General features: G+C 47.3%; 1 protein-coding gene across 2 annotated transcripts in view; it reads right to left on the reverse strand.

Annotated features, from left to right (window-relative positions):
* Positions 1–21,142, reverse strand: part of PAPPA2 (pappalysin 2) — an 86,672-nt gene that overhangs the window by 54,122 nt on the left and 11,408 nt on the right. For both annotated transcript variants that reach the window (XM_088060420.1, XM_088060419.1), the window contains exon 3: positions 3,976–4,121. In XM_088060420.1, the coding sequence (XP_087916546.1) occupies positions 3,976–4,121 (146 nt within the window). The remainder of the gene's footprint in view (positions 1–3,975; positions 4,122–21,142) is intronic.

Below are 21,142 nucleotides of genomic sequence, written 5' to 3' on the forward strand. Positions count from 1 at the left end.
CCACACTCCACAAGGACGATCGTATTTTTAGTGCTCATTTTAACAACTAATTAAAGGGCAGAATTAAAAACAGCCTGAGAACTCTGCCTTCCAGAACATCCCTATCCCTTCATTCCCTGTCCCCACTGCTCCCTGATGAGTTGGGAGAGCTCCCAGCTTTGGACCAGGAAGTTCTATTTCCCCTCTGCAGGATCCTGGCTCTGAAGGCAAGATGTGGAACTGTTTGTAACATCCCAACAGGATCACCCTCCCCTCTCTCTCCACTGTAGATCAGGCATTACCTTCTCACCTCTGCCTCCTCCTGCCCTGAGCAAAGGGCTAAATTGGGTTTTCAGTGCCTGAGAACCGGCTCAAGGAGGTTCACAAGGTCAGCATTTACACAACAAAGCTAAAAACTTCAATGTCACTGTGATATCAAGGGGGTCCAGCACTCCAAGGCAGGTGAACCAGAGACTTCTTTGGACTTGCTCACCCAACCAAGTCCAGGCAGCTGGAAAGATTCAGGTCTGGCCTCACAACACCTCATCCTTCCAGGCCAGACCTACCAGCTGCACACCTGGTAATGTCCCCAAGGCCAAGCCTCCACTCTGATCAAGCAACAAAAGATGCCCAGCCACCAGATTTGTGCTGGTGTAGACCATGCTTCTCCTTTACTCACACAGCCCTGGAAGCTCCTGCTCCCAGGACATTCTCTGCTACCATCCAGGATCAATGGCAATGCTGAAGGACTCCTGCCCATGCCAGTCCCAAAGAAGCCAACCTGCTCCTAGGTCAGGGCTGTCCCAGAGGACATTCCCAAGTAACCACAGGACCTTTAAACAGTAAACCACAAAGCTGAACCTGCATTGCAGGGCCAGTCTTCCCCAAACACTGAGTCAGAGCAATTAATGGAACAAACGCATGACAGTTAGTCAGACAGGAAGATGGCCATTGCCTAAGGTAGCTCGGGTGGAAGGGCTGGCCCTCCTTCAGGATCCACTGACCTCTGCCAGATATATGAGCTGGCCTCAGCTTATATAACTACAGAAAGTATTTATAACATCAAATGTTCACAATTCCCTTGCCTTTCGACCATGTTTATGCAGTTCACATGCAGCTACACATGAAGTTTAAAGTATCTGCATTATTACATTGCTGGGTTTTTTGAACAAGGCTTTCCACTGCAGAAAGCTAAGGATTTGTTGTTTTTGTTGGGTTTTTTTTGAAAGGAAGTTCTTTGACTCCTTCTGCTTTGTAGTTAAAAAGATTTACTTCTAAGTTCTCAGAAAATTCATTCCAGACTCCAAGAAATCTGAATTTGCGAGGAACTCACTGTGATTATGGTGGAAAGACTGAGACAAACAGTATAGTCACAGGGAGTGGTGCAAACAGACCTGAGACCTTCTACCTCTGCTGCTGGCTGGCAGCAAGTTGTCTTTCTCTGGGAGCTCCACATCAGCTCTATCACGGTCTACAGAAATTTCACAGACCACTTCAGCCTCTCCAAGCCAGTAATTGTCTTTTATGCTTCATTGAAAGTAGTTTCTCTTTGCTGTATTATTGGTAAATTATCCCCAAGCCTTCAGAAAGGCTGCCTAAAAATTAAATTTCCTCAGGAAAAAAAGTCTGGAGGAGAGCAGTAGAACTGTAGGTAACCAGCATATGAATGGTCATGTAATTTCTGGTAGCCTCAAAGAAGCACTCTGAGGAGAAGGGGATGAAAAACAAAGTTCACTGAAGAATTCCAGAAGGTGATGACACCAACAGGGAGGTGAGGAGGACCCTCTTGAAAAACACACTCAAAGATCATGAAATAATGGCTTATAAGGAGGTCAAAATCTAGAAGACACATCAAACAACTTCTAGAGAAGAACTGGTGGAGAACAATAAATCTAGTGATCTTCGGGCTGAGGCAAAGTATTAAAATAGAAGAAGGGAAGGCAGCTGGAAAAGAAAAAGTCTCACAATGCTTCTCCTGAAAACATCTAAGAAAGTCCAGTTCAGAGAAACAAACAGAGCAAAATATGACCAACACTCTCTGGAGACAAGAGGCTGTTTGGCTTCTCAGAGAGGTCAAGGAACCAATTTGATTCATGCAGAGAACTAAAGCATGGAGGGTCTGTATGTGTGTAGGGAAAAATCAGCACAGCATTTCTGCTCCCTGGGAGCAGACAGTGGTGTGAGGGGTGCAGGTCTTGTGTGCTGACTGTCATATTTTAAGGTCAGGAGATTAGCAAGATTTGGCACAAGGAAAGGAGTCTGTCTTTTTGGAGACAGACCCCTCTCTTGTGTATAGACCTGTCTCCACCCCTGGCCACAGCTAGGTCCTTAAGCTCAGGAATTTTTCTCAAACTGCCATTAACTCCTCCCAAGGTTTTCCTTTCTCTTTACTCACCGCTTTACTTTCACATCTACTCAGATTCTCCAGTACCTTCTTTTTTTGTCAAAAGCCACATATTCATGGCCTTCTCCGTCCTAAGTTTCTTCTGTGTGGGACAATAATATACATTGTGCATGGTACAAAACAAATGATGATGTGGTGAAGCTCACTGTTTACGGAGAACAGAGTCTGCCACCCGCCCTCCCGAGCTCATTAAATCTAAAACCAAGGACAATCTTGAACCAAAGTCTTTGGTCCGTGCCAGAGACTCAAAGTTCGGATCCAGCTTCATACTTCACAGCTCTGGCACCAGAGCCAAGACAACACCCCTTCTCCCCTGAACCTCCACGCTAAAAACCCCGATCCAACATTTCCAGATGGTGCCATTCCTCGTGTCCCTGGCTGGACACAAGCACAGAGACTGGAGCTAAATGCAAGCTTTTGATGAGACCAGTCACCCCAATTACCCCTCTGCACAACTGCTTGCAAGCCATTGGGAGGGGCCTGAGGGGAACGTGTGTGGCTGAAGCACTTGCTGCAGTCAGATGATTGTCAAGCTGAGCCTTGGAAGTGATTTCTGGAAGCTGAAAGAATAAATTTCATGGAGATTTGCCTTCCTCAACTAGCAGCTGTAGCAATATGCTATTGAAAAAACAGCCTTGAAACTCATTGAAGGAGGGAAACTGGCAAAAAGGAACTTTGAAACAGGTCTTTAATAGCAGTGTAAAACTTTTAAGGGTTGAACATCACGCACTTGTAAAAGCAGAAGGTCTAGGTCTGCTGTGCAGGTGTCAGGAGTAATTATTTCCAGTTACTTATTGAGAAACACTTTAGACATTTTGACTGCAAAGTGTAAAGGGCTTTGCCAGAAAACTCCAACACTGAAGGGGTGGTAGGAGAGGCAGGAAAAAGAGAAACAACAGAAATAGCAGAAAATTCACAAAACAACCACATTCTGGAACCAGTTGCCATTTTGGCTGTTTTGCAGCCTATGAGGACTGATGACCTTAAGGGTCTGCTCTGAATCCTCTGAGGCCAAGGAGAACCTTGTCTCCAGCAGGTAGTAGGCCAAGTTATAAAAACATGGTAAAATTTGATAGTTATCCTCACACTTGCAGCTGGATTTGGAAGTGGCCATTTCTGGCTGTTGCCTGGGCAGCCCTGGAGCTGCTGAAATCTGCCATCTCAGCTCTGAAAACACTGACACTCCTGCTTTGTATCTGTTTGCTATTACATGCTGCAGAGTGAAGTTCACTGTCTCCAGAATCCTAAAAGATAGACCTGGAAGGTCCAGGAGAAACCAAATGTGAGTCTAGAACTCTCTCCAGAGCCTACACTTATGGTAAACCTGTAGTCCCACTGCCTCTCTTCCTTCACCATCAGAAGTGCCTGATGATAACGTTGTCAGTGTATAACCTCACCATCTTACCCACATGGATTCAGGCAACAGGCAGCTCTTTTCCTTACAGCTGCTGGAACACCCACACCCTGTTATTGTGACCTTATCAAACATCCACAATGCTGAGGAACAGCACATCTGCCTCTTTTTGCAAAGTCAAGGAAGAGAGAGGAAAACCAATACTTCTGAGACCCCAGGAAGGGGATAAGTTACTTACCCAGGTGACTAAGGGCCTCTTTATCCCATGGCCAAGTGGCAGCACCAGCCAACTCCTCCCTCACCGAACTGGCAAAGTAAACATTGAGGAAATGGGTGCTGTTCAGCTGCAGAGCCTCCTTCAGCTCCTTCACACTCATGTATGCCCTGCAAGGACAAAAGAGAGAAGAAAGTCAGCACACACTCCAACAGAATGAGGAGGAAAACCAGGAGCCATCCACAGACATCCTACAAATGGAACAGCAGACCTGGAGACATCCTCATCTCTGAAACCAAGAGCATTTTAAAGCACAGAAAAATTCAGCATTTCAGAAGGATGTCCTGTGACAAAAAACTCTGCTTTGTAAGGTGCAAGTTTGTAAGCTAGTGAGGGGTTTGGGTGGGGGTGGAAGGCACTCATGCAAGCCTGAAGAAGTTTTGACAATTACAGTAGCTTTGTTGGTGAGATCTACTCTGAAAAGTTTTTCTAACCATGGGGATAAAAGAAGCACAACAAAATAGGATAACAGGGAACAAACAGGAGGAGAAAATATGAGGGAAGGAAGGAAATGCAGAGGTTGGTCCTTCTAGGGAAAAGAGAGGGAGTTTGGCATCAGAAAAGCAGAATTTGAGGTGGAGGGAAAGAAGAATGAATCCAGAAGTCAAATTGTTTCTAAAAAGGGGCTTTCAGGGGTTGCCTCTGATACAGGGCAGGACAGGAATGGACATCAAACCTTACTGTTGGGAGCAGAGAGAGTTTGTCAGCTGGGGCTGAAAAGTCTTCTCCAGCTTCTCTAGTCTATCTGGACTTCCATTCCATCCTTTTCCCCAGGAAAACCAGAATGCAAGAGATGGCAGTACATGGCACAAACAAGGGTGTCCTGGCAGTGCACAGGCACATCACTCATCAAGACACATCCCCGGCTATTGTACAGGGAAGAGCATGAGCAACAGGGATCTCGGAACTTCCTCCAAAAAAAAAAATCTAAAAACAAGAAGGAAAAAAACCAAAAAAATTTGCAGGTCTACTCAAAATGGACCTTAGAGAAGACTTTGCCCCCTCAGCCCATGATCTGAATCTTTCAGATGAGGTCTGGGATGTCTGTAGGAGCCAGCAGGTGAAAAAAAAGGTCTCTCAAAATAAGCTTAATGAGGAGAGAGTAATCTCTGGAGCCAGATTCATCAAAGGACAAATTTGTGGGGAAAGTCTCCTGACAACACTGCTGGTTGTCTCTCCTCCCATATTCAGAGCTGGGAATAAAGAGTTGCAGGAGCAGAAGAAACACTGGAATGGGATATCCAAGACATCCATTTCTAAAGGCCACAGGAAGGTAATGGGTGGGGAGAGGTGGGTAGGCACAAGGCATTGCAGCAGAGCAATGTGGGCATGTCTGAGTGTCCATGAAGTGATCCTCAAAACGTGGCATATCTCAGCACTTGGAGATCAAAATAAAATAAAAATCCAGCAGTCAGGAAATTTAGGTTTCACTCTTCCCTCTGTGTGAGTGTTTCTGCACAGGTGAAAAAACTGCAGCACATCAATAGTCCCAGCACTGGTCTTTAGGGAGTTCATGTTCTCAGCTATGCAAAGCAACCAAGGTCTAACCTAATATCAGCAATAATAATTCCAGTAATAACATAAATGGAATTATAAGGCCCTGGACTGTCCTGCAAATGCCAGGTACCCTTTTAAATGGGCTTTAGTAATCCTTGCGGGTCCCTTACATTGCAGAATATTCTATGATTCTATAAATCAATTATTACCATTTCCCACCATCTGTGCCATTAACCTCACAGGCTGAGGCAGGATTAGGACAGGTAGCAAACATTGTCTCCACATTTCTATGACTTGTCTCTAAGTCTTCAAAACTTGAAGACCCTGACCCACAGTTTGTGAAGCCATTCATTTAAGAGATTCTAAGCAAGAAAAAAAAACAACTCATGGAAAGGCTTTAAATACATCACTGGAATGATGATGGAAACACACCATTGTGGAAATATGTCATAAGAATGACTAAACCTGCAGCATGGGGCCAACAGCAACATTAAGGTGGTGGAAAGCATTTCACTTATTCCCATGCTTCCAGGAGCAATTGGCATCTTTGAGCTACATGGATAGATGATGAAGGGAGCACAATCGTTTCTTTACGCTGGGCTCACCATGAAGAAATACCAGCTCTGTTTGAACAAGGTGCTTCTGGTGGTGTCCATTAGCAGTGATGCCCATTAGTGCATTCCTTACCACATGGGATGATGGAGAGAAGGATGGAGCTGAGCATGGGCTAAGGGGAAAAAGGCACATTTTCATCTGAGATGTGAAGTGAGAAAGGAAACCAGTGAGATGTGCAAATGCTCTGTTTGACATGGCAAGATCCCTGGTCAAGCTCTTACACCAACAGGCTTGTTTAGAAAGAGAGAGGTTGCTACAGCAAATTGAAGAGCAGGAGGAAAAAAATGAAAAAAAAATAAAGGATTCCAGAAATAAACTAGAGCAGGGTGGCATGTGGAACAGAGCTGGGTAAACCCAAGGGCTATTTCCCTGGACCTGAAATAGCACAGGCTTTCAAAAGCCACGGCTGACTTGGGAGGTGTCAGACAATCAGGGTCTTCTGAGTGCCTCCCTCCTACCAGTCAGTCCCATAAGACCATCCCAGGCTGGAGGCATCTCACCCATCTTCCCAGGAGCTCTGAAGATTCAGTTACTTCAGAAAAATCTTGGCTGGACTATGTGGCGAGATGAGATGACCAGCTTGTCTTCACCAGACCCCGAGATCTCCCACCACAAAGCAGCATTCCCAGAACACTTTCCCCAGCCACATCAGCTTGTGGAGAGAAAACTCTCCCAACCGGAAAGGACAAATTAGGAGAATTTGATCCCTTCTCTGTGATGTCTCGCCTGAGCATCCCAGACACGCGCCACGCTGACGCCATCCCTTCAACCCAACCAAGACGGGAGCAGGCCGGGAGGAATAGATAGTGAGAAGAATAAACAAACCTGAAGGACATACTTGTGGCATGACTCGGAAGGAATAAAAGCAAAAATTTCATAGAAATAGAGCGTGAGGAGGGGGAGGGGGGAGAGAAAGTCTCCTTCACTCATCAGAGCTGCTCGGGGGACACAGACTTAAAAATAGCATCAATTCCTGACCCATGATATCTCGGAAAAATAGCCCCAAAGCCTTCCAGGCTGTCCAAATTCCAAGAGCCGACGTCAGCCCTATTCAGAGGGATATTCCTGCAGCCCCTCTTCTGGAGACATGATGTTTTTCTGGCTGTCGCCTGCCGTTCCCTTGACATTAGCAACATTTTTTGTCAAGGCTTAATTATAAATAACTGTCATTTCCTCCATTGAGAGATCCGGATGGTTCAGGGATGTGTAAAGGTTAGAGGGAGCAGTTCCAGCACTGAGAGCTGCTCAGATGGGTTGGATAGGCAAGGAGAAGAAAGGACCCTAATTTCACCCCCTATGGCATAGAAGGCACAAATATCCTGCTGAATTCTAGAATGGGCAACTCTGATTCCCCTCAAACTACATTTCCTGCTGGCATCCTTATGTTAGACAAGGAGCATCCAACTGGCATCTGAGCCTTTTTCTTCCTGCCAAGGTTAGGCTCTCCCTCTCCTTCAGTGCTTCTGTGATTTTCACTGAGGCAAAGGCAGAGCAGCCTTTGGTCGCCACAAACAGCCTAAATGACAGCACTCTCCTCTGCTTCCCAAATACTTTTCCAATGCCTACAAGGCCAGAGTATTCCAAACTAGATGGTATTTACAGCAGGATGGGCACTGCAACCCAACATGGAAGCACAAAGGAAGGACAGAAGGATACACGAAGGTACAGCTGTCAGCCAAGGAGCAAAACACAAACCGACCCCAAAGAACAGGGTAGAAGACAGGAGAGATAGAAATGGGACATCAGGTTTGCCAGATTCAAAGTCAATGTTTCCCCAAGGGCATCCAAGAGCAGCCAGCTCTCTGGTGATACCACGTGGAGCTGGGGAGCACTTGCAGTCCTGGAAGAGTGGAGCTTTCAAGAAGAGTATGTGCAACAGTAGAGAGAAATTAGGGATAGGAGGGCTGCAGAATGACACTATTAGACATGAGCGTGGGAATGAACACCATCCAAAGCGGTGGTTTTTGAAGGGATGACCCCAGAAATGATAGACACCCTTACAACAGGAAATACTGGCTCAAAGTTCTGCTGAATGACATTGTTTGGTGATCTGACATGAAGGCACCACACTGCATCCTTTTACTTGTATGTGGCATAGTAACGAGGGGCTGCCATCCTGTGGTGCTTCTTGCTGCTGAAAAAAGGAAAAGAAAATGGAGTCACCACAGAACAGCAGAATCAGAGACTCTGCTGCAGACAGAGGGGATCTCCACAGGCCATTCTGACCCCATTGTTAAAAATCATGTCTAGTTAGATCACATTGTTCAAGATCATGTCCAGCTGAGGCCTGAACAGCCACAAGGACAGAGGTTTCCTAACCTTTCTGGGCAACTTATTCTAGTGTTTAGGTATCCTCAAGTTAAAAATAATTCCTAATGTCTAATCCAAGTTTCTCACATGCCCAATTGTGTCCACTGCTTCCTGACAATTGTCTTCTTGGAGTCCTGCTCCATCTTTCCTGTGTTATCTCATCATATCAAAGGGGAAAGTCATCAAATGACTGTAGACTTGCATGGTAAACTCTTACTGCACTAGACCTTACCTTATTAAAGTCTAAAGAACCAAAGCTTCCTTTCTGAGCAGTTGAAAAATCACACTCTACCCATGACCTCCCTGGAGAACTCACATTCTTTTCTTATGCTTTCCTTGGAAAGTTTTGTCCTGACCACGGGGGTGACAACACCTTCTTAACCATGGTTAAAAGTCAGGCTCTGAGCTGGCTTGGTCAAAGGAGAAGACTTGATATACCCAGGAGAGATAGAGCTGTTGCAGCTTTTCCCACACAGATTTCCAGAAGCAACAACAGGACCATTGCTGGTGGGCAGGTGGGAGAGAGGAGAGGATCTGCTAATCCATGGGGCAGCAGAAAACACAGTCAAGCTGTAAAACAAGCCTGACGTGGGAGAAGAAGGGCAAGAGTGGCACCTTTTAGTGACAGGTACACCATAACTGGAAGCCTTGGGGCCACAAAGTGGCCATGACCATCAAGACACAAAAGATGGCACCTCCAAACGAAAAGCAAGGGCAGCACATACATGTACCATAAATAAAACTGAATTTTCTGGGTACTGCAAAGGGTGCAGTGTGTAATGCCACAGGAATTCCACTGCAATTCAAAAATAGGAGTCTTTTCCCTGTAGACCTTTCAGAGGGGATGTGGGAGTGGGGTTGGGTGGAAGCTGTCCAAGTGCCCTCCATGGACAACTGGAAAATACTTGAGACCCAGCCAGCTCCAGCTAACCATACAGCCTAAAGAAGTCACAGGGGATTCCTGGCTCTGCTTTCATGTCTTTCAGCCACTGCAAGGAAATTCCTCTTCCTGCTTCCTGCAAGCAGAGAGGCTCCCTTTTCCCCCAAACCTCTGCTTGACAAATGAGGAGTCCCTCAGACTTCTCAGAAATGAGCACCAGTCTGCCAATAACATTTTTAGCATGTGGGTAACACATTTCTCCAAGGCTGCAAAGGGTTAATGACAAACACAGCAACCTTGTCTCGGTGTCACAGCTCAGTCCATGAAGACAGGTGCTGATACAAATGGTGTGAACATTTTGGGAGAGCAGAGTCTGTAAATTCATCTGTGAAGGGAGATGCTCCTCCAGATGGTGAGCCAAAGTGGGTGTCTTCCATTATGGACCACCAAAGGACTCTTCTTCATGGCAAATCTTCAGCAGGGCATCTAAATAGGTGGGCCTCCACACCTGGGCTCTCTGCTTGCATAAATGAATCTTCCTTGCTAGAATTTGGGAATCCTCATCCCTGTTCTCACCACATCTCAGCCTTGCCTCCATTCCTCCCTACCACAAGCAGACAAAGCCCATCACTAGAGCGTAAACACAGCGTCACCTTGGCACAGCAGATGAGCCCAGATGAGTTACTTGGTCTGCTTCCAGATGAGGCTGCTGGTCATTCTTGTAACTGCAGCTGCCTCACACTCTGGGTTTACCTGCCCCAAAATTTCTGGCATTAATGCAGCTGGCGGGGGATGCTGTGTTTTTAAGTCCTTCTGTACTTACTAACACTATTTGCATCCCCATGACCACGTCTGGGAGCTCTGACTCCAGTCCAGCACTCTGCTGGTACGCCACAAACATTCTCTGCCAGCATCATGACAACTTGACAAGGCAGCAACATCCAAATGACTCTCATCTGGACAGGCTTTGGTAACACAGCCAGATACAAAACACATGCAAGATGGGAAGGGAAGGCTGAGAAAGAGCCAGACATTCCCCTGGGATCACGGGAAGCACAACACTGCTGGAATAATACCCTCTGTAATGCTCAGGAGTCTTTCATCAACTTCACTGGGTGCTGGACTCCAGCCAAAGAGCATTTGAGTCCACAAGGAATGAGGACATCACACAGCTCTTGGACATGCCTGGAAAAATCCACCTCTGAGGCACTGATGGCACGCGTAGAAGAGCAGCCTAGGAAGCAGCCATCACTGGCAGGACAGTTTAAGTTTTGCATGGGTGGCTGAATATCAAGAATGCCAAAGAGGGTGAGAAGGCAAAACAGGATCCTTCAGGATCAGGAGGTTCCCTTATGTATGAGCAATTCCTGCTAGATTCAGAGTTAACTCTCAATCTCCATGTGTGAGCATGGGACTGAAGCAGTAGCAGACGCTGAAGGGTCAGAGAGCTGCACTGGAAAAAGCTGCAGATGGGATCAAAAAGACACTGTAGTTCAAGGCTGTGACCCTTTCATATAGATTAACAGGGGAAAGGGAGCTAGAAGGCTGCAGATTGGTAGCACACAGCTCTGTTACATCAGAGGGTAGCATGCAACTTCTTGAGGTCAGATTTGGGAAAGAAAGACATTAACAATAGTGTTAGACAAGAAAGCCTGCAGGGCATTTTGCCCTGAGATAGGCTGAAAAATAAGTGCTGCTAACAATGGCATGGCCCAGTTATTCCTGGAAGTGTTGGCTAAAAGTTTTATTCACTAAATCATCACTGAATCAGCCAAAGGCAATGCTATTTTAGACCTGGTTTTGCTAAGAAGCACAGAAATTATGAAAGAGCAGATGAGAGAAAGAAAACTTGGCATGAACTTGTAATGAGTTGATTTAGATCAACTTAAATGGAGGGATGAACATAGGTCTTGAGTGAAGAATTGAAAATCAGGACTGACCAGTAGACCACTGCTGCATCAGAGCTGTCAGAGAAAATTGGGTGAAATGGAATTCCTTGAAATCAAGCTGACTCCAGTGAAAACAAAGAGTAAAAGATCCTTTCAGAAATAAGGGCAAAAAGAAGGAAGAAGCAGATCTGATGAGGAGCTGAAGCTCAGTGTAACTGAGATGCATCCTTGGACAAAAGTACAGTAGGGTCCCCGCTTTTATCCAAGTTTAAACTCATGGTAGTGGAGCAGAGCTCAAGATAAAGACAAAAAGTAAAAAAAGGTGGCAGGAGTTGGATGGGGGCTGAAGTGGACTGGGTGGAAGACAGACCACTGGGGAGGCAAGTCCGACTCCAAAAGTGTGGGATGTAGGAATACAGAGCAGGGGGCAAAAAGCAAAATGAAAGAGTGCAGAAATACAAACATTCATAAGAAAACAAAAGTCAGTGGATGTAACACATTTTCAGGGGAAATACCACCTTGGCTCCAGAAGGACTGACCACAGGACACATGCCTGGAGAAGAGTTGATAAGGTACATGCAGAGATGTCTGAGAGGGTGAACAAGGATCACAATGAGACAGGCCAATTGGACTGTCCTCTCTCTAAATACCTGTTCCCACCTGGTGTTCTGACCTTTAAAGGGGATGAACTGTTTTTGTGGTTCTAGGAGAGTGTTCCTGAAAACTCCCAGAACTCACTCCTTTAGCCTGCATGGAAGTGAATCCCTCCCAGCTGAACTTTGAGCAAGCTTCAATTTACCCTTCAAACATCTAAAACCTTTGTCTTGGCACTAACCACCAGAACCACAGCAGGATCCAAAATCCACAATCACTGATCACTGCAGGCAAGACTACCACTAGCCGAGCTATTATAAGCCAAGTATTTTTGGTTTGTGAGTAGCAAGTCCAGCAGCACCTCATTTCTGGTTGGTACATCCAACACTTGTGTAAGGAGCAGTCCTCTACACATTCCAGGAACCTTATGGATGATCTATGAGCTCCTGAACCATTCTTCCAACAAACATCTGGGTAGTTGAAGTCACCCATAAGAACAAAGTTCTGATAACTCAGAGCTTAAATGACTCAAATATTGATTTGCTGGCCTTATCATCCTGGTTTGGAGATCAATAGCAGATCTCCTACTATAATGTGTCCCTTGGAGGCAGCCCCTCTGATCTTGACTCAGCAGCATTTCACAGGACTTCCACAATCATCACAGTCAGCTTCTACACATTCAAGGTTCCCCTCAACATAGAGCAAAGCCACAATCAGGCATCAAGGAGTTGTCTTTGCCTCTGGCATCACCACAGGACACCTGACTTTAGGAAAGCTGTGTTAATTCCTCCCTATCTGCCTGCCCAGAGACTGCTTGCTTTTCTGCCACATGCTGCTTTCCTCTCTGGATCTTGTTACAGCTCTGTTGACAGCTTACATGCAGGGCAAGAGGGCAGGGACCAATTTTAAGGCTGGTTGCATGCAGTCCTCATGTTTTGGGGGTTGAACCAAGGATGGTACCCCACATGTGAATACATGAGAATAAGCCTCAGGAGAGTTTAACCCCCAGCTGTGCTCTCACAGCATGGTGGGCACCCTCAGGACACCAGTACCAATGGGGTGCACATGGGTATCGAAGGCTTGGACCATGGAAAAACACTGGGTTTGTGACATTTGCACCCTGAGGGCAGGGCTGGCTCACTACCTCACTCAACTGCTTGCTGCCATGCACATAATGGGCACCACAGTCTGTCCAAGGGCCTCTTGGGATGGCTGTGCTGGGAATCCCAGCACATCTCCATGTGCCTGTGTAGGCTTCCCAGATAGAACTGAGGTACCACCAGCCCTAGCATACCTTTGGAGGAAAAAAGGTTTTTGAGAAATACTCGCTGGGAGTCAGACACCAGCATTTAGTTCAAGTTGCTTTTCAGTTTCCAAAAAATAAAAAAGAATGCTGATGGTTATGTCTATTTGACAGACCTGTAGTCATTCTCTCCTGAGCTCCTGGAGGAGTCAGTCCTGCACTGCAAGAAACACCAAGGCCAACAACCACAAGTGGTCAAGTGGTCCTGCTGCCTGACAACAGGACCTGTTATAAGAGAAATTCCCACAACACTTGTTCTAGGGACAGTTCTCAACACTCCATCCAGAAACAGGAACTCACACACTCCTTTCCACCTCAAATAGAACTCTCTTAGGGAGGAAAGAACCGATTCACTACATTGCCTCCTCCATTCCCATCACAAATACCATCCAACATCACCACGTTGTTGGAGGGGAAGGGGTGTCTTTTCCATGAGTGGTCTCATGGAAGCATCTAGACATGACCCAATAGTACAGACATCATCCTCAGCAAGAGAGGTCTTGGGGACAGGAGGTCTTCTGCAGGAAGAGGAGTCCTGGATCAGGCACACGCAGCAGAGAAATCCAGGGCTGTGGGAGGGAGCAGAGGGCTGCACTGAAGCTGATTGAAGGAGGCATGAAGGGAGACAAACAAGGGAAGCATGGCCTCTGGCTCTGCAGGGACTACCTGACCTCTCCTCCAAGGGGCACGGCAGCTTTGGGCTGACGCCGGCAGCGAGCCTGCATCCTGAGAGCTGCTGCTGTCTGGCAGAGATGGCATGCAGCAAAGCCCTAATCTGAAAGGACAGCTGGATCACAAAGTTCCCTGTTCCTGCACCAAGCCAAGACATAGAAGCCAGGGTTGGGACCCTTTACTTCTGCATTGCTCTTCCCCCAGCCTCGGTGCATGTCCTGAAAACCACTGTCCATTCTCAGAGGGGACAATGGGCACATCGATGGGTCCCAGGCCTTTGGGTCACCTCCAGGCATGGGCCTGCCAGAGCTGCAACCCTCCATCCCCAGTGCTCAGCAGGGACACACAGGCTTGCTCCACTCCACGTTTAGGACAGGCATAGGTCTTGCCTCCCATGCATGGTAAGAAGAGTGGCCAGCAGGACAAGGGTGGGGATTCTTACACTCTACTCTGATCTTGTGAGACCCCACCTGCAGTGGTGCAGAGCTGGGGGTACCAGAGCTGCAGCATTTGGGGCTGTCAGAATAAGGAAAATGTGAACTTCACAAGGTTAGCCCAGAGGAGGCCATGGAGGTGATCAAAGGGCTGGAGCACCTTTGCTGTGCAGACCTAGGCAAGACAGGAAACCCTGTGCCACCAATAAAAGATCCAGAAATGAAGCATTTCTTATGGCACTTCAGCCCTAAAGCATCATTTATTTCTGCCAAACACCCAAAGTCTACACACACTTGAAATTTAATACAAAATAAGCTAAATGTTCTCAAAAAGCTCCTGCAGGAGTCTGGCTTTGAGCTTGTGTTAGCACTAGTGATGAACCTTCCTTTTCACCCCCTCAGGGAAGACAAATCCATGCAAGTCCCATAAACTTCCTGACTTATATGACAATTCTCATGTTGCTTAGGCATAATGGGCCATCAACTTTCCCCTGGGATAAATTTGGCCTGGCAAACTGTCTTTTAGTGCTCTGCATCTTGGGGGAGTTGATAGCATTTAGGGTTTATTTTAATGGGAGTCGGTAGCCATGATCAATTGTAAAAGCTCTATTTCCACGGAAATGGGGATTTAATAGATTTTTGAAAATGCTGGTTATTGACCCAATGGGCCTTAATGGCTTAAAAACCGTCTGATTGTAGTGTGTATGAGTAAATGCTTATGATTTTCAAATGAATACTGGAATAGGTAGTAAAAACCCATTTAAATTGCAGGAACCTGGTCAATAGGGAGTTTCCATTTGCTTGTTCGGCTTTTCTATTTCTGAGTGAATCATGGCCATCTCTTCCTCGGAGAGGCTCACCATTTCCTCATGGCTGAGATCATCCTAAAGCACGAGGCCCATCTGAGCCCCATGAGGGTCTAGGGATGTCTTTCATTAGACCAGGCAGTGATGCAGAGCCGGTCTCTCAGAACAGCCGGGCTCCCAGATGCTTCCACTGCGGGAGCAGAGCACGCATGGACCGTCCTTCACGGATGATGCACCCATTGCTCACAGGACAACTCCTTAGGAGCTGGAAAGACATGTGTGCCTCAGACTCTTGGGTTTAAATTCAAGCTACAGGCTCACAGCTGACAATTCTTCAGGGAAATTCCCAGGCAGAAATCTTGGTTTGTCTGGGGTTGACACATATCAAAGACATCAATAGGAACAAACTCCTAAGGAATGCGCTAATTGCTAAGAAGTAATCTTGGAAGCAATGGACGGCCTAAACTCTGATATTTATTTCACACAGTCTGTGAGCACTGAGTGAAGCCTCCCTGCTCCAACTAAGGCACGTATTTAGGGTTATCACCCCCAAAAGCCCTCCAAGGTCTACCAAGGCTCAGCACAAGGCTGAAGTTATTCCCCATTTTCCCCATCACTGGAGAAGCTCCTTTCTAGCTGCCTTTTTTGTGAGGCTGCAGGAACACAGAGGACCAAAATTTTTACCTGTTTGAAATCAAACTGTGGGTTCAGTCACTACAAAGAGGAGATCAAAGGATATGTGTACAGTACAGCAGGTCTGGGTGAGGGTAACGGCAAAATCCCTTAGAATAAAGCAGAAAAAACCCCCAAGCACCTAAAAATCCCCAAATTTCAAAGGGACGTCTATTCTCCTGATCCCTCTAACCTACCGCTTCAAATACCCAGTGAAGCAGCAATTAGAGAGTTCAGAGCCACAGACTGTTGCCTCCTGTCCTCATCAGTGGAATAAGGAAAGGAGACAAACACTGCAGCTCCCCACCTGCTTCCACCCCAGTAATGCATCTCCCACTTCCATGTTCAAGTATTCAAGGTTTAGGTTGGAAATGACCTGAAAGACCATCTCATTCCATCCCTCTGCCACTGGCAGGGACACATTCCACTAGACCATGTTGCTCCAAGCCCTGCCCAACCAGGCCATAAACACTTCCAGGAGTGGGTCAGCCACAGCTTCTCTGAGACATCATCCTTGAAAACATAGAAAGAGCTATAGCTGCACAGAGTTAGCAAAAAAAAATTCAAGAGAAAGAGTTAAAGATCAAGTTATTATCATTAAGGGGAAGGAAAAAAAGCTCTGCCTGGGAGAAAGGCAGTGAAGCAGCAGCTCAGGGAAGGAGGGGAGTCCAGCCTTGCCCTCCAAAGCCCAGCATAGGCACCATCCCAGCTCCAAGACCCACCAACAACTTGGGAGAGACTTGCTATCCATGGCACGGGGAAAGCACTCACCTTCTTTTGGCGGTGCCCGTGCTGGCTGCAGTTACACGGAGCGTGGGAGAGAGGGCAAGCAAGAAGCAGCAGGGGAAATGGAGAAATATGTTCACAGCCCTGTGCGGTTTTGAGAGGCAGAACTCAACGGTGGCAAGTTATTCTAGAGACGGTTCCAAGCTAAACAAAGTCAGGGATGGTTCCCTTTCTGTCTGGATTGTTTGTTTCAAAGCAAAATAAGAAAAAACATCCCAGGTCAGGACAAAGTTTTACAGGTCTTTTTTTGCCTAATGTTGCACAGATCAGCCTTGTCCCACCTAAGCTACAAGAACAGACCTGTAAATCAGTTATCTTACTTTTTGGCTAAAACAAAACCATAAAGCAATGCTCCAGGCTTAGGAAGGCTGTAGAGTTTTTGTACACAGCTCAGGGTCACCGGGAACTCAAATTTCACTCCCAATTTTCATAGTGCAATTCAGAATCTGCCAAGGTAAGGGAGAGGGGTTAACACCTGTGGGTGCAGTTCTCCTGGCCTGCCTCAGCACTGCATGGGCTTCACATGGCTGAGCAGTGTCTCAGTGACAGGAGGCTCATTAAAGCCCTCAGACAGAGGGGAACTGTGCAACTTTTTTCCTTGCATTTAGCCAGGACAAAGTAGCTTCATCTCCTTTCATTAAATGCCTCTCTTCCCTACCCAGGAACTGGGAGACAGAAGGGCCAGATGCCAGCATTAATAGCAGCATCTCGTTGCTGCATGACCAGAGGGAAGATGTCCAAGACTTCTATACCTCAGTTTCCCTGGCTGGTGGGGAATGGGATTTACCCAGAGCACAGGCAGGTGTTTGCAAGCATCTTGAAAGATGTGACCTCCGCTGTGCAGGGTTTTCACAGGAGCTCACAGAAGTGAGGCACCCACATCTCACTGCTGTTCGAGGGAAGGCAAGTGTCCAGCTCTTCCCAAGTGTCTCCTCACCTTTCCCAGCACCCTGCTCCGCAGGACAGACCTCAGCCACTGGGAAAGAGGGAGAGCAGTAGACTGGGTGAGATGGTGAAGGTGACCCTACAGCAGATGTGGCAGTGAGGATCTGCCATACACTGCCTAAGCCAAAAAGCTGGGACTGGTGCACACCACCTTCAGCACAGGGAGTGTGTGGAGATCTGTGCTAGAACCAGCCCAGGCTGGAGAGAAACTTGGCTGATGTGTATCAGGAGACCTCCTGACAGAAGGCCGGGCTGATAAAGAGGGGCCAGACCACAAACTGGTTCCTGCATAGATGCAAAAGGCAAAACCCCAAGTTTGAGACAATCTCCAAAAACAGCCAAAGTGACAAAAAAAAAACCAAAAAAAAACCAAAAAAACATCAGTCTCTTCTTCATCCAGTCTCCCTGAAAAACAGAGCAGCAGAAAAGGCACCGCAAGGCTAGGGAAGGATTTCTGCTGGTGCCTGACAAGCCTGCAGCCAGCTGCAGCAGGCAGCTCCAGGGCAGCATAGGCAATAAAAGGGTGCCAGAAGACCAGGGTGCCACCCTTCCCACCCCTGGCCTGCCACTTCAGTTCAGATTCCTGGGCACTAGCAGGATGCTTTAACAGGCCTGGCAGCAGCGAATCAATTGCTGAGCAAGGATGATGCTCCCAGGGCATTAACTGCTCAAGAGGAACCATACAGCCCTGTGGTCAATAAGCCCCTCCTTGTGCACTCTTCACCATGATGGCAAAGTCTAGCCTTCCCACGAGATCCAAAACTTTGCTATATTCACCCTAAACTTCTCACTGAAGGGCAAAAACTTGGTCAGGAAAAGGATTGATTCAGAGGAAAAGAAAAGAACTCTGTTCAAGCCAAACGTCTCCAACTCGCTTTTTATATGCATATATTTTTATTTTTTTTTTTAGGGCAAAACCAAGTCCCAAGCCTCCAACTTATTTTTAGATCCAGGCAACTGGGTGTCCTAGCCAGAGCACAAAGTACAAAAGCCAGTATTCTAAAAATGCCTTCCTCACAGATATTAAAAGGACATGAGAAAATTTATTAGGGAAATTCTGTAATGTAACAATCATACATTAACAGGAAAAAAAAATAATAAAACCAAGGTTTCCTCTCATCCCCAGCACAGCCCTTGTGAAGCAACAGTCACAAACATTCAGCATCCTCATCCTTCTTAAAGCCTCCAAAGCAAGTCCTCTGCTTCACACCATCTCAGTGGGTTTGGGTGATGCTGGACTCGTTCCCTCTCACCCCACTGCCCTCTGGAAAGGGGCAATTTGATTTCCTAAATAACAGTGGTGGCTGGGCCAAGGAAAACTAAAAGCAGTATGTTCACTTAAGGACTCCCCTGGCTGTAGCTCAGGCTGCCAACTCAACACAGATTAAATCATCCCAGAGACCCCGTCAGCACCAGCCAACAGGGTGTCCCTCCAGATTGCTGCCAAGCTCCTGCCACCTCGGTTCCTGGGGTCTCACAGGCCTGGCCACGGTCTCAGCTGGTGTTCTCCACCCACAGACAAGGGTACAGCAGAATGAGGAGGAGCCCTGGGGAGACCTAACAAAGAGTGACCCCTCCCAGCCATCGGACACACGCTGTTCCTTCACAATTGCCATCCCAACACAATCGGCCCCCCTCAAGTGAGCCCCTGAGTCGGTGGTGTTTTCAAGAACAATAGCTCACATCTGGGACAGCTGTTTTCCCCAAAAGCACCCGGGCTGCCTACAGCCCCTGGGCAGGGGTCCTGTGCCCTCGCTCACACGCAGATCATGTTCTCCCTCTCCCACAGAGATGTGGTCACCCCTGAGGGAAACCGAGCAGGTTCCTCCAGGAACTCGCTGCCTGGCAGCTCCATGCCCACAGGAAGGTTGATGGATGAGTGAGACTCATCCTCCCACAGAGGTTTGTTGGAAATTAACCCCTGAGCTTTCTACCTTGGCAAGAAAAGAAGTGCATTACTGTGATTTTATTTCCTAATTTAGCACCTGAATAAAAGCAGGGAAGATTTGTGCACATCAACAAGATGGGACTGGGAACCACCCCTTGGAGCTCCTCTATACTCTCGTGCTGCTCTTCCAGCCCCACAGGGTAACTCAACAGAGCTCTGGCCTCACCAGAAGGAGGCATCACATGGAGCCCTCTGCCTTTGGAAGGCAGTCCCAAGAGCCTGCACAGGCCCTTGGACAGCAGCACCTTCATGTTTAGTTATTTCCCTCTGGAGAGAAGTGATTTCTGCAGTCCCACTGCCCTCCAGCTGTTTGATTATAGTCAGGTGGGTGGTGTTGGGATGCCGAGGCTCTGCACCTCTCCTAGCTGCTACTGGGATTTCTGCTCTAGCCTTTAGCAAGGCTGTTGTGAGTGAAAATCAGTTCGTCAGAGCAATGCAGGAGTAAGAGAGAGGGAGCTTCATATCTGATCTCTTTGGAGGCTTTTAATTCAGCTCTCTGCCCCAAGAAATCTCTGCACAAATGCTGCTAGGCTTACAGGGAACTAACCTTTTATCCCCTGCAGGTCAGGGTGTGTTAAAGCAAACAACCAATAAGAAACACAGACTGACCATGAACGGAAAAGGATGCTGGACAGGTGGCTTTTTGCCTCACCACACCTAGAGGATGGCCAGCTAAGGTTTCTCCCCTAAGGAGAGTGGAAAATTGTATCCCAAATAGTCTCTCCTCTCCAGGGAAGGATGGGTGTGTTGTTGGCTGGCTCACTGTCCCCCACACTGGATGGGCTGAGTCAGACCCTGGTGTGCCACATGTGCCTTAGAGGGACGCTCCACGCTGGAGCCCCCACCACCACCTCCTCTGCCACAGCCATGCAGGCTCTCACCATCCCACGTCCTCCCTCTTGGGAGAAAAATCCCACTGCTGGGCTTCTGTAACTAAGCAGTGGTAACATGCCAAATACTCTCCAATCAGAGAATGTCTATCCCCATACTATCCAGCACTTTGAGAAGCTCAAAAGCAAATCTGGGGTCTTCATCCCCAAGCTAGGGTGGTGGGTGGGTTGAGGCACTTTCACATGGGTGGAAGCCTCCAAATCCCATCACAAGCAAGCAACTTGGGAGACACCCTGCCCACCTGATATAATGGGCTCTACTAAAAACATTCCCTCCTATTTTGCTAAATTTAAAAACTGTTAAGCCATAGGAAAGCTCAGAGGGAAGGGATTTTCCTACAAGGAAAGGAGAAGATTTCCAATGATCTCAAATCCAAGCACTCATGAAACTTTAAAGCATCCACCAAGAAACCATCAGGCTCCAGCAAAAGGTCCTGTTTACTACTGCAGCCCCACAGTCCCAGTAGGTGAGCTAGTGACTAGAAGAAGACAGCTCAGAAGCCAGTGAACCAATCACTGCCACTTTTAGTGTCTCCAAAGCACACCCCTCCTCACCACTTTAAAGCCCCAAGCCCAGCACTTGAGGCTCTTTGGATACACCAGGACAATCTTTGGGCACATGCCAGCAGGACTCCAAGAGGTGCCAGAGGGAGCTCAAAAGCAGCCAAAGCTCAGGTTTTGAGCAGAGAACCTCTTAGCCATGCACTCCTCATGGGACCAACATAGTCTCTGCCACTACACAGGCAGTGAAAACCACTGAAAACACCTTCTCCCATCCACCCTTCAAGCAACCAGCCACCACAAGCAGCAGACACCTATCATCTCCAGTTGAATCTGTTCTCTGCAACATCACTTGTGGCCTATGGTTGTACACAAGGCTTTTACTTTTG

The sequence above is a fragment of the Pseudopodoces humilis genome, chromosome 10 (assembly GCF_049639895.1).
Source record: "Pseudopodoces humilis isolate 2021_Gansu_Grassland_sample_001 chromosome 10, ASM4963989v1, whole genome shotgun sequence".
Classification (NCBI taxonomy): Eukaryota; Metazoa; Chordata; class Aves; order Passeriformes; family Paridae; genus Pseudopodoces; species Pseudopodoces humilis.